At 38.1% G+C, this 14,678-nt stretch overlaps 1 protein-coding gene across 1 annotated transcript; it reads left to right on the top strand.

The window, feature by feature from the left end:
* The first annotated feature begins 6,253 nt into the window (after positions 1 to 6,253).
* LOC131438585 (exosome complex component RRP42) lies at positions 6,254 to 7,296 on the top strand. The gene is made up of 2 exons (XM_058608693.1): positions 6,254 to 6,380; positions 6,431 to 7,296. Exons 1-2 carry the CDS (start codon positions 6,324 to 6,326, stop codon positions 7,271 to 7,273), a joined length of 900 nt encoding a protein of 299 aa, XP_058464676.1. The 5' UTR covers positions 6,254 to 6,323; the 3' UTR covers positions 7,274 to 7,296.
* The last annotated feature ends 7,382 nt before the right edge of the window (positions 7,297 to 14,678 follow it).

Below are 14,678 nucleotides of genomic sequence, written 5' to 3'. Positions count from 1 at the left end.
CCATAATAACTGGTACATTCCTACAATGAATATATTTTAGCCTAACTTGATATATGTTAAAGTGTTTTACTTATAATACATCTTTTAAAGTATTACCTGTTTGTTTATTATGCCGTGCATGGCGACTATTTCGTAGCAACCACAGCAGTGATGCTTGTAAAATATATTTTTATTATTACCTAGGGGTCTTTCAATATTCGATAACTGGCGGTAAATCGCTCACGAACACTTTTTATTCCAATTTTGCTTCGGAGTGTCTGGTCGTGTCGTCGGTTGAGTGATAAACGTTGAAACCACTTGGTAATTAATAGAAGAGAAATTAAACAAAGAGAAACTGTCACTTGCTTATGCGCCCTTTTGAAAAATCAACCGAACAATTTTATCAAAACTCACAGATTTCTACAGATTTTTATGAATATTTTATAAAAATGGCATGTGTTTCACAGATTTTTACAGATTATGATCGAAAATATGCAACACAGATGGTGCACAGATTTTTCAAGTTGAAACATAGTTTTCGAAATGGCAACTTTGCTCATATACGCCATTGACCAACGAAACCAGGTATTTTTTTTCAAAAATCTGTGATCAAGCAAATAAAACAGTATGCACGTTTCCCGTAACATATTAGCCGATCGGTATCATTTTGGTGAGTAATAAGAAGTTCTCATTGACAGTCTGTGATCGATATCAGAAATCTGTGGAAATCTATATCATTGACACACTACTCTAAGCGACCGCCACTTGTTATGATAAATCGAAGTTAGAAATCAATTGTAAACGGAATAATAAATAAACACACTTGGGTTATTTAAAAGGAGCAATTTTTACGCAAATTTTATATATGTGAAATAAAATTCGTCGTCACCCACGATGTAAAATACCCTGGTGATCACGTTTTTCTATGTGTTAGTGCGGTTGTCATTTTATTTTGGAATAACAGAGAGACGTGAAGAAGAAAAACCTGTCTTAATCCACCTAGTGGTGTAATGATGCCTTTCTCATGTACATATAATATTGTGGTATTCTATTCAAAAATTTTCTCTTCGATTTTTGAAAGAAACCAAGTGATTGTTTATGCATAACATACAGAATAAAACAGTGCTTTGATTGCGTAAGCCATCCTTAAGAGAACGAAATGGGTTCACTATTATATGCACTTCCGGCACCGGAACCCGAGAACCGGTATAGTCAAAGTCGGTTCGTACGGCCACCAACTAACATGACACACAAACTCTTCTAGTACGCACTCTATAACTCCGGATTCGGAACTCGGATCCGGATGAAATTCAGGAATTCCGTATGGGACCAGAAGACCTTTCATTTGCATATTAGTTTGTGGAAATTGGTCAACCATCGCTGAGAAAAGTGAGTGAGAACCATTTTTGTATATATGACCACTATTTCCGGTACTTCCGGAACCGGATACCGGGAACCAGGATAGCCGGAATCGGTTTGTTTAGTTGCCTAATGATAATGACTATCGATTTGTGTAGTTTTGAGACCAGTTTAGAAAAATTTTCACGTTTTTTGCTTCGCCGGTTTAAGTGATGGTGTACAATATTGAACACACTTTACCCTATAATTCCGGAACCGGAAGTCGGATCCGGATGAAATTCAGGAATTCCGTATGGGACCACGAGACCTTTCATTTGAATCTAAGTTTGTGGAAATCGGTCAAACCATCGCTGAGAAAAGTGAGTGAGAACCATTTTGGTATATATGACCACTATTTCCGGTACTTCCGGAACCGGATACCGGGAACCAGGATAGCCGGAATCGGTTTGTTTAGTTGCCTAATGATAATGACTATCGATTTGTGTAGTTTTGAGACCAGTTTAGAAAAATTTTCACGTTTTTTGCTTCGCCGGTTTAAGTGATGGTGTACAATATTGAACACACTTTACCCTATAATTCCGGAACCGGAAGTCGGATCCGGATGAAATTCAGGAATTCCGTATGGGACCACGAGACCTTTCATTTGAATCTAAGTTTGTGGAAATCGGTCAAACCATCGCTGAGAAAAGTGAGTGAGAACCATTTTGGTATATATGACCACTATTTCCGGTACTTCCGGAACCGGATACCGCGAACAAGGGAATCGGTTGTTTAGTTGCCTACTGATAATGACTATCGATTTGTGTAGTTTTGAGACCAGTTTAGAAAAATTTTCATGTGTTTTGTTTCGCCGGTTTAAGTGACGGTGTACAATATTGAACACACTTTATCCTATAATTCCGGAACCGGAAGTCGGATCCAGATGAAATTCAGGAATTCCGTATGGGACAGGAAGATCTTTCGTTTGAATCTAAGTTTGTGGAAATCGGTCAAACCATCGCTGAGAAAAGTGAGTGAGAACCATTTTGGTATATATGACCACTATTTCCGGTACTTCCGGAACCGGATACCGGGAACCACGATAGCCGGAATCGGTTTGTTTTGTTGCCTACTGATAATGACTATCGATTTGTGTAGTTTTGAGTCCAGTTTAGAAAAATTTTCACGTTTTTTGTTTCGCCGGTTTAAGTGACGGTGTACAATATTGAACACACTTTACCCTATAATTCCGGAACCGGAAGTCGGATCCGGATGAAATTCAGGAATTCTGTATGGGACCGGAAGACCTTTCATTTGAATATAAGTTTGTGGAAATCGGTCAAACCATCGCTGAGAAAAGTGAGTGAGAACCATTTTGGTATATATGACCACTATTTCCGGTACTTCCGGAACCGGATACCGGGAACCAGGATAGCCGGAATCGGTTTGTTTAGTTGCCTACTGATAATGACTATCGATTTGGGTAGTTTTGAGATCAGTTTAGAAAAATTTTCACGTTTTTTGCTTCGCCGGTTTAAGTGACGGTGTACAATATTGAACACACTTTACCCTATAATTTCGGAACCGGAAGTCGGATCCGGATGAAATTCAGGAATTCTGTATGGGACCGGGAGACCTTTCATTTGAATCTAAGTTTGTGGAAATCGGTCAAACCCTCGCTGAGAAAAGTGAGTGAGAACCATTTCGGTATATATGACATTGATTAGTTGCCTACTGATAATGACTATCGTTTTGTGTAGTTTTGAGACCAGTTTAGAAATTTTTTTACGTTTTTTGTTTCGCCGGTTTAAGTGACGGTGTACAATATTGAACACACTTTACCCTATAATTCCGGAAACGGAAGTCGGATCCGGATGAAATTCAGGAATTCCGTATCGGACCACGAGACCTTTCATTTGAATCCTAGTTTGTCAAAATCGGTTCAGCCATCTCCGAGAAAACCTAGTGAAATTATTTGACACATACACACACACACACACACAGATACATACACACACACAGACATTGCTCAGCTCGATGAACTGAGTCGAATGGTATATGACACTTGGCCCTCCGGGCCAATTTGCACTAGTCGGTTTTTCAAGTGATTGCATAACCTTTCTATATGAGAAAGGCAAAAAACATAAACAAATGATGTTCCGGGAGTTGCTTTTATGAAAATATTTAGAGTTGGTTCTGTTTGCGAAAATATTGACAGTGAAATGCGGTGTTTTGTTCCGGGATGTTTCAATCGTTTCCATCACCTGCATTTGAAATGCCACCCACAGCACAATCACTCCATTATCCATAATAACTGTAATAGATACCACAGTGCGATCCGCTCAATCCTTCCTCCAACGAAATGAACAGAATCGGATGTGTGTAAAATTTTCTATATTTCGACGTTACCTTGCAAGCCCTTGAAGAAAAAATGTCCAGATTTTCAATTAGTGCCAAAGATTCGCCAGGCTGCGCGACAACTGGAGTAACTTAGAAGTGAAATCCCAATCTGAAATGGTCGTTTGTTTATGTTTACATGCTTGAATCCCGGCGCGCCATACTTAATTTCGTGAGAAAATTACCAACACAACCAAAACTGTCTTATCACGCCACCAGTGTATTTTACGTCGTGGTCGTCACCGATATTTTTTTTATTTTCTCTGAAGTCACTGCTTTTGCTGTGCCGAAACGGAACGGAAGGGTTCTGACAAAAAAAGAACACTGGCGGCGCACTGCAGACACTTTCACTGAACCGTCACGAAACTGAACCGGAACGGATATGTGTTTTTAGATTTTACCTAAACATCGTTTTCAGAGTTGTTTCATTTTCTCAGCAGATGAGTGGGATCTTACTCATTTTTGAGTAACTATTTTTAACCGTTTAGTTTTTCTATATCTCGGTTGATTTTTCATTAGGGCGTATAAGCAAAAGACAGTTTCCCTTTAATCACTCTCTCTTTCGATTATTGTGATGTGATTAAAAAGATTTTCTTTGATATTACTATTCTATTTGAATGTCGAAAGTTTCTGGTATCATTTCATGCAAAGAGTTGAGTGATAAACGTGGAAACCGCTTGGTAATTAATAGAAGAGAAAGTAAACAAAGAGAAACTGTCATTTGCTTATACGCCCTTTTGAAAAATTAACAGAGATATAAAATATCTGGCATCTCCGCCAACGTTGCCAGGTATACCGATTTATCGGTATTTATACAGATATTTGACCTCTATACCGCAATACAGATATGAGCTCCCAAAATACCGATAATTCACGGATCGTACAGATAAATACCGATTTTCGTTGATAGCATAGATAGACAGGTGAAAAGGTTGCTGCGAGACCTTTTTTTTTTTGGTCACCAAAATGTGCTTTGGTGACATTTCCGTGAACTTATGTTGACGAGATTCTGATACCGATATGGTACAGATAGATTTTTGCGCCGAATACAGATTTTTGGAAAAATGACCTGGCAGCGCTGAACTCCGCTCACATATCTAGGTTATTTTCCATTAGGGCGTATAAACAAGTGACAGTTTCTCTTTAATTAATTACCAAGCAGTTTCCACGTTTATCACTCAACTCTTTGCATAAAATGATACCCGAAACTTTCGTCTTTTAAACAGAGTAGTGAAATCAAAGAAAATTACTATAATCACATCCAGAGATGTCTATCTCCTCTGTGTGGCGAAGAGCAAGCGAAATTTCTCCCCTCGCACTGACAACTTCAACGAGAGTTCTTCTCTTTCACATTTATACACCACTGTTGTATAAACTGTGCACGCATCATGAGTGCGTTTGTTTATTTCCTTTTACCTCTTCCACTGAATCACACCAAAGTGCTAGAGCATTAGCTAATAAATTCTCTGAGGTGGATGCATATACTTTCACAGAGGTGAGCATTCTGCTGTATGGTTTGCGTAGAAGAAGCGTGGACACGCAAAATCAGCAAAATAAAACAATTTATCGTAAAATTTTCGGTTTTCCTTGCAAATTTTTCATAGCAAGGCCAGATCTACTCTCTATTAATTGAAGTTCACAAAGGTGTTCGCTCACCATCACGCGCCAGTGGTCACTTGAATGTATTTAGACGAGAGCGCGTGTGAGCGATACATGCGAAGAGAATGTGTTTCACTCGCGCCAGCTGCTTTAACCACAAGCACACACTCAAATGCTGTCTATTCGACACTGAGAAGAAGTGCGCTTTCCTCTTTGTGCGGTGCTTCGTTTTTTGCATCCTCGGTGTGGACAAGAATCTGACTCCAGCGTGTATCACTCTGGTGAAATGCCATCTCTGATCACATCACAATAATCGAAAGAGTGAGTGATTAAAGTCACTTGCTTATACGCCCTAATGAAAAATCAACCGAGATATACACTGAAAATCATTTCTACTTATTTTTTGAGGAGAACTTACTCATTGTCGAGCTCTTCTATAAGTTACCCAAAATTAGGTCAATATCTACTCAAACATTGAGTTGATCGGTAAAAATGGATAGCGTGCTTTCTTATGGCATAACACGTGTACTAAACTTACATTTACCTAAATTTTGAGATCGTCACTCCTTACCCAAAATTGGGGAGATGCACTTTAGTTGATTTTGGGTAGGTTTTGACCCAAAATTAGGTAGCGGCTGGTAAGAGTGTAGATTTATACATCGTGTTTCACATTCAGAGATGCCATATCTGCAGACTTGTCTGTAAATCTGCAGATTTCGTACATAGTACTGCAGACATGTTGTGCAGACTTTTGAAAATCGAGTTTTTCGCAGACTTTCGTCAAAATTTACAGACTTTTGAAATTGCCGCGATCTTTTTTTTGCTGCCCAAGTCTGTTTTGCGTGTCATACTTTATAGAGAGTTTACTGCCACCCAAGTCATACTTGCTGACTTAGATTTTTTTTTTTCAGATTTTTCAGATTTTTGCAACCCTGCCTACAGATATTTGAAATTTTTACCTGGCATCTCTGTTCATCAGTGATGTTCCATTGTTTATAAAATCGAGTCAAATGGCTAATGTTTTATTAAGTGAAGCAGAAAAAACATTCATACTACATGGCATTCAGGTATGGCAAAATAATAAAGTGTGCACAAATACTGATAAATTTTCCCATAGAAGGACTATAGGAACGATGGTCGAACAAATCGCGACTATCGACCTATGGAGCTTGAAACTGACATCGTTGTTCATGCAATGGGATCGGCTCGACTTCGACTTGCCAATACGGACATTTTGGTTGCTGTGAAGGCGGATATCGACGCTCCTAGTATCGATCGTCCGAACGAGGGTAAAATTGAATTCTTCGTAGATTGTTCCGCGAATGCTACACCTGACTTTGAAGGTCGCGGAGGAGAAGAGTTAGCTACCGAAATTTCCAACACTTTGGCAAAAGCTTACCTTTCAAGACAAGTATTCGATCTCAGGCCTTTGTGCATACTGGCCAAGCATCAATGCTGGAAATTGTACGTCGATATATTGATCTTAGAATGTGGTGGTAATTTGTTTGATGCTGTATCTCTGGCAGTAAAAGCTGCATTATTCAATACCAAATTGCCACGGGTATCATCAGCCGAACTGGATGGTGGTTCTCTCGATATCATGCTTTCTGATGATCCATACGATTGCGAAAGGTTGAATATTCGGCGTGCTCCGTTGTTAGTAACGGTTTGCAAAATTGGAGACCATTGTGTGGTAGATCCTTCGGCTGAAGAGGAAGAATGTAGTGCTATAAGTGTTGTGATTGGAGTATCATATCGCAATGATGATCAGGGATCTGTTACTTCAATAAGAACTTCTGGAGAAGGGTCATTTCACGCTGATACATTGAACAGGAGCATAGAGCTTGGTGTTAGTGCAGGCGCTTTTCTTCATAAGACACTAATGGCTGTACTGGGAACTGACGAAGAACGAAATGCTAAACCTCTCGGAGAAAAAGATATATTTGGATTTATGAAATAAAGTTTATAATGAAAGCTTCATAATTGTGTTTATGGGTAGTCCTACTTTGAACATCCCATAACTTTTTATGACCATTCGGTAGTAACATGTGATTAGGGCATATCGCACAATAGGCCCTTGCGAATGTTACAAAATATAATGCTCATTGCTCGGCTCTACAACCTTCATTAACACAATAATCGATATCATCTCGTAGATAGAAGCCCAATCTACGAAATTGTGCGCAATATGCTTGAATTTCATGTTTAAAACTAGACTAATGAGCATTATTTTTCATAACTTTCAAAAGGGCATATCGCACGATATGCCCTAATCACATGTTAGTACCGCATTTAGGGCATGTTCAGGAGTGTTCTAGTTCTAGATGCATAATTTATGTCAGTTACAAAATTTAAATCTGGTTTTTATAACAAGAAAAACTGGCAGCCCCAGCAGTGTTTTACTCGTGTTTCAAATATACAAAAAAACTACAAGGATCAGCCCCATGGGGTTGTTCGAGCCATTGATGTGGAACAAGGCAACGCCTATATTTCTAATGATCTACAATCAAACAGTTCAATCAATCGTCACACTTTTGAATTCGCAAATGCATGAGAGTCTGCTTAGATTGAACTTTATTAGGAACCAAAACCGAACACGCGAACCCAGAATATAGACTTTATTTGTCGTGATTTGTATTTGTTTTATAGCCGACAAAATTAAACCAATAGCCCAAATGTATGCAATTATATGTTTGTACACTATACGGATATCGATATTTAAGCTTGCGATACGGATATCGATATTTAAGCTTCTCTTCGCCAAACTTGTGTTCAAGTTTTGTACGCAAGCAGTTATTTTTATAGCGTATCTCTACCATTACAACCATTCTGCGATTTCAGTTGAAGCGAGTTTCTTATTATCAATCGAGTTCATCTTATATAAATTGGAAATTAGTCTAATGCACTATAAATTTACCCTGTGGTAGTTGTCATTTTCTAAGGCGAAACGACATAACATGGAATTTCATCCGAACTTGCATGGCACAAGATCAGAGCATACCAATAAAAGCTTCAAATCGTTTTATGGCACTTTTTGTCTTGCTATCTAGCAACAACCTACCCCTAGCATGCTACTCATTGCACTGAAACGTTAGCTATAATTTTGCTTCTATTTATAGATTCGCGTGCTTCCAGCAGCTGCACTTTAGCATCGATTGACCAATCAGAGCAATGCTTTCCCTTTGATATATCGCTTACTCCTTCAAAACCGTCGACTATGGCAGGGAAATCCATTATGCCGGGGATTTTTTTGCAGACAAAATAGGACAGTGCTTGCTATTAATCAACATTTCAATGATACAAAAATTTTCTTGAGTTTCTAGTTTGCACGCCTATATAGAAAACAAAAATGTGTTCCACATTAAAAATAGAACGGCATCGTAGACCAGTTTTAAATTTGACAGGAGAACTGGTCGAATAAATAAAACCAGAACGGCTTGCTGGGGACACGTTTCACTTCCGGTGAAACCCTCAACGAGTGAACACGTCGTATCGTGTTAGTGCGGTGCAAATTCGAGTATTTCGCGAGAAAGAAAGGATTTTCATCCGTACTTCGGTGACTCCACGTTGTCACATAGCGAGGGTTTCACTTGTAGTCCAGTGAAAAGAAAGTCCATTGGACTATAAACGAAAACTAACTGGCAATATAGCTAAATCGCTGTGCCATCAATCGGCGTCATCTCAAGTGAGGTGACGCCACCAGAAGAAGAAGAAGAAGAAGAAGAAGAAGAAGGGGACACGTTTGTTCCAGTTTCTGTTAGTGATGGGCAATACGGCTCATTTCAATGAGCGGCTCTGAACCGAACGCTCTTTCGTAAGAGCCGGTTCAATTGAACGGCTCATTGGCTCTTTTTCAATAAATGTGGAGAAGCGGTTCGAGAGAGTGAGTGTAAGAGCCACGGAAATGCATGAGCGGTATGGGCGATCTAAAATTGTGTTTCACAACTAGAGGTGTCCGTGTGCGAGGAAGCGGGATATTGAAATAAATAAGTTGAAATTCCATTTGAAAAAAACAAACAAATTTGGGCGTACATATCAACACAGATTTTCCAAGTTGAAACACACATTTTAAAAGGGCAACTCTGCTTGAGAGCCGCGGTTCAATTTTGAAGAGCCGTGGTTCGTTCGCTCATTGCTACAAGTCGGTTCAAATGAACGACTCGTGAGCGCTGTTTCTGTTCTATTATAAATCTTCCATATAGAACTTTTAACTGCTGAATTTGCTCTTAGATGTTTTAGTTTCCTACTTATAAATTTTGAATAGATTTGAAATTAATTTCTTATCATTGATTTTATATATTTATTAAATACAGTTAAGTGCCGGTGAATGCCCTGTAGTACTAGGACACTAATTCTACACAATACGAAATGCAATTATTTCACGACATGGTCGAAAATTCTTCGTACTAGTGCCGAAGACACAAGCTTAATGTACATATATTCTAATTTGTCCGAGACTTTTTCGTATTGAACAATCCAATCAGCGTGGTCACCACGAGATAGCGTTATGGTGATTGTTTTGACATATCCCATGTATTTTGAAAAAAAATTGACAAATTTTTCAATTTACTTAAGTTCGAATGAATGCAGATGGCAAAACCTTGCAAATATGGGTAAGAAAAACGATTGTTCACTTGTTGCCATCAAACATATGATTTCAAATTGTCCTATATTCTTGACAATCGTGAATGAAATTTGAAATTTTCAGTTCACATACAGATTTGATTTAGATGATAAAACATGAGTAAATAGACTAGTCATAAAACTTTTGATCATAATTTATCAATTAAACTCAAAATCCAACCTAAAAAACAAAGAATATCCCAGATATAACAACAGTACCCAACCTCACTTATTCGAATTTGGTATTTCATGTTACGATTTCTCCATAAATATCAATCAAACATACCACGGAAAGTTACTGAATCATTAATGATCGATTTTTTTACCAAATTTTCACACGTTTTTGTATGTTAGTATTCGATTCATAGAAAAAAATGAAAACCCTGCATTTTGTTCGAATCTTCAAACAAAATCTGAAAATTATCACTATCGCTTAGTTCAAATCTCGCCACTCGGGCAGCGCAGCGATCGCAAAAGAGTTGGTTGGATTCTTCAATTAGTACTGAGACGGACACGTTGAGAGACGCACCGGATGTCCCAACCAGCGATGCCAGATTGTCTCAATGCCATTTTTGTTTTCTTATGTACGATTCAGACGATCCGTCACCGTCAACATTAATTACATGCATTCTCATAAAGACATTCACACGTAACGTCACCGTTACGGAACGTCGTGACGGACGGAGCATGTGAACGTTCCGGTAAAGAAAGTATCAAACTAATGTACGATTCAGACGATCCGCCTCCTTCCGTCACAGTCAACATTAGTTACATGCATTGTTATGGAGGTATTCACAGGTAACGTCACCGACGTTCCGTTCCGTTCAAGATGTTCCGTGACGGTGACGTTACGTTCGAATGGCTCCATAAGAATGCGAGTAATTAATCTTGATGGTGACGGAGGTTGACTGTGACGGAAAAAGCCGGATCGTCTGAATCGTACATCAAACTAATTTTGACGGAAGCTGGCGTTCCGGTGACGGCGACGGAAGGAGACGGATCGTCTGAATCGCACAAAATTTTGACGAAAGCTGACGTTCCGGTAACGGTGACGGAAGAAAGCGGATCGTCTGAATCATACATTAGCATTCAACAATGAGTTCCTTGCATGCAAGACCAGACGAGCTGGACTATCTGAACTTTGCATTGTAAAATTTTTCGAAATTTAGAAATCATACGGTTTGAAGAAAATTTCTAAAAAGATAAAACTATGATTGTTTGAAACATTTGAAGAAGGTCCACGGGTTTTAGAAGATTTCATAAGAAACAGTTTTATATCCGGAAACATACCAGAAGAGCGGTTACTTAGAGATTTGGCTAAAAGCAGCTCTCACAAATCGTGAGCGACATTCAATGATGTGTTTGTCTTTGTTAGGACGTAGAGCCGTCTTGAGTTAGTTTTAATAGGATCACTATCAAATGGGGGAAAACAGATTGGAAAGTTGAAAAATAACTCATCCTCATTCTTGTTTACAGCCGTATGCGTACGCAGAGCCGTGGAAAGGTGGGAAGGGGGAAATTCCTCCTGGCCCGCACTTTTTCTGGGGGCCCGGGAATTAGAAGATTTAAAAATATTTCTTATTTCTCATAATCAAATCATATCTTGGGACCTTTGTTTTTTGCTCGCCCAATCCTTCAAAATAGAGTTAAATCGACGACACGACCAGGCACTCCGAATAAAAATCAGCATTAAAACTGTTCACTAACGATTCACCCCAGTTACCACAAATCTAGCGACCCCTTGTAAATGATAAAAAAATCTTCTCGAGCAACACTGTTTAAGTTGCTATGGACTAGTTACCATGGAACCATAAAACAAATAAACATGTTTTGAAAGCGGTGGAATAATTCTATTAGTGTTAAACTTTGTCCAAATTAAGCAGAAATGCATTTAAATGAACTCGATTTTCGGAATTTAATCGAAACTATGGATGAAACCAACGAACGAGGACAATGATCCAGCGATTCATCCGTACACTTCAACTGCTAGCTTTTCTGGGCAGTAGGATTCGGTGTAATATGCCGGTGTCAAAATTGTTTTGTGTCGGTTGATTGCGCAGCAATGGCAACAGTATTTCACCTTGTTGGCCACTATTCGAGGATTACTAGTGGAATTCCACAAAGAAATCATTTTACCGTACGTTATGCAGGTACCGCAGAGCACTAGCCTCGCTCAGCTCGTTGTCGGTCATTTCCATGTCTTCCTTCTCACACAACGGTTTCAAGTCAAGACCTGAATTTTTAACTTGGCTTTATAAAAGACATAACTCATACTCCTCAATTTTTACATTCCGCTCGAGTCAGGTAAATCCATTAAAATGTTCCGTAATATAATAACCGATCTGAAATTTATTTTGTTTACATTCATCTTGCCTTCGATATGCATTAACCAAGGTTATGGTGACTGTTATTCAAAATCAATAAATATGTCAACTTGTGCTGCCAGTTTAAAAAAATTCACTAGCGTTTTTGATTTGACATTTCCAGTTACTGATGGGTAGTTAAATTTACGATACAGTTTTGATAGACGAGTGGCAGGTCGTGTCGTCGGTTAAATAGTACTTTTCACCACGGTGACACGATTGTTATCTGCATACAGTTGGCTTGAAGCCGAAATTTTTGGTTCTTTGGTTCTAGTTCGCTGTCAAATGCTGTTTTTAAGCAGTGTTCACATCTTTTTTCATGTGGTTGCACCAATATAAGGAAACGATTTCGACGGAATATAATCAAACCAAAATTTTCTTTTCTTATTCAAAAAGAATTCAAATAACTGGTTATAGAGAATACAAGACTAGAGTTATACTTATATTTGGGTGACTAAATTAACTTTGGACACCATTGTGGTTTGATTGTATTAATTTTTGGATGCATCGGATGCGCACCATACGCTTCGCATTTTGTTTTCTCTTATTTGAATTTTTAGTGAAAGATTGAAAAAACTGAGTTTCCAGTGACCTAGGTATTAAATACCAGTGAATTAAAAGTATTGCTATTACCAAACGGTTTCCGATAAAAAAAACTCTGCTCCGGATTGAAAATTTGGGGATTTTCAGTATAGGTCCTAATTTCTATAACTATATTCTGTCTGCATCAAAATGGTATGAACGTAGCTTAACCTATTGTTGACAACAACGCCACCAAAGCAAAATACGTTGGTTTCAGGAACCAGCTGCCAGAGCAGGAAGGTGTTTTTTTTCTCACTAGTATATCAAATTCGTATTACCTTTTACATAAGAACAACACCAATCCCACTTTAAACCATCAGTTCTGGGACAGACTTAAGTTGTAATAAAAAATATTTGATATCATTTGTTATTTGATTTGTTTTTCCGCTTATTTTGTATCATCATGCTTGTTTACGTCCGAATCGACTATTCGACGAACACATCCCAAGCAACCAGAAGTTCCACAATTACTTAAAAAGTCCACTTTCTTGCTTCTTAAAAGTACACGCGGAACTTTTGAGAACTTGAAAGTACAGATCAAGTTCCCCGTGAACTTTCTAGCTGCTTAAGAAAACACGTGGCAATTTTTGACAGTTCGAAGTACAGAACAAGTTCCGCATGAACTTTCTCGCTGCTTAAGAGTGCACGTGGTACTTTTAGCAACTTGAAAGTACAGAACAAGTTCCGCGTGAACTTTATCGCAGCATAGAAGCTGAACAATGTATTCTAGAAGCAGCTTAGAAGTTCATTCCGCTGCGTCACGCGAACTTTCAAGTGTGGATAATTACTTAAAAAATGGGCTGCTTAGAATGCTATTGATTAATTTTGAGAGCTGCTTAAGCCAAATCAGTTCCTTTTATCCGAACTTTTGGTTAGTTGAGATACTTTCGAACGTACACGCTCTTTGAACATAACTCATGGTTTGAGTTGCGATCACTCAAATTCATAAACTGTGTCAAAATTTGAGTATGGAATTGAGTAAAATTTGATCAGGCCATGAGCTCTCTCGCATTTATTCATACACTGAGAAAAAAACCATAGTAACCGTAACCTGTTCTTCATTGTCATTTCAACTATACGCTTAAATAGTAGCAACAATCATGATATATGAATATTCACCGTCTGTATTGTATAAATTACTAGACAACAAAGAAAACGACTTGAATAAACTATTTGCATTTATGACTTTTCTGGCATGGTCATCCTGAAAATCACAATTTTTAGTAAGAAGAAATTGCTCTCGAGCCTTCATATATATGAGAAGCGAAATAGTTATTGCTACCATGTAAACATGTTCACAGTATAATAATGTTACCATAAATAGAAACATGATTTAAAAGACAATTATGAAGTTCGAAAACACTAGTCTTGTAGTCCATATCAACATAATTTAAGTAGTAAGCACATTATCGTATAGTGTTTTTTAACTGACTATGTATTTCATTTGTGCTGACTATACAAATTGTCAATAAACGGGTGTACTTTGTTATTGTCACATAAAGTTACAATATAACAGAAAATTTAGTACGTGGATATTTTATATTGTGACTTATATTGTGTAATTTGGTAGATCTTGCAGGTGAGTAAAGTTTGTAGCCTTAACAGTTTCCGTCGTTGAGTTTAAATTTTTCAACAATTTTGCCGGCAATGGCTATTAGGAAAATAAAGCAGGTTTTAATGTACTCTTGTTATTCTTGCATCAAATTTTCAATTAATATAACTTTTAAACATTTTCGCATGTTCGAATGATCTTCACCATTGTCAAATTAACCATAATTCCGTGTTTCGAACGAACCA

This window comes from Malaya genurostris, chromosome 3, assembly GCF_030247185.1.
Source record: "Malaya genurostris strain Urasoe2022 chromosome 3, Malgen_1.1, whole genome shotgun sequence".
NCBI lineage: Eukaryota > Metazoa > Arthropoda > Insecta > Diptera > Culicidae > Malaya > Malaya genurostris.
This window is presented reverse-complemented; position numbering and strand designations above follow the sequence as displayed.

Coding starts and splice junctions, on each gene's coding strand:
- LOC131438585 (XM_058608693.1), top strand. CDS start 6,324: ATGGCTAATGTTTTATTAAGTGAAGCAGAAAAAACATTCATACTACAT. Junction 6,381..6,430: donor TCATACTACATGGCATTCAG/GTATGGCAAAAT, acceptor ATTTTCCCATAG/AAGGACTATAGGAACGATGG.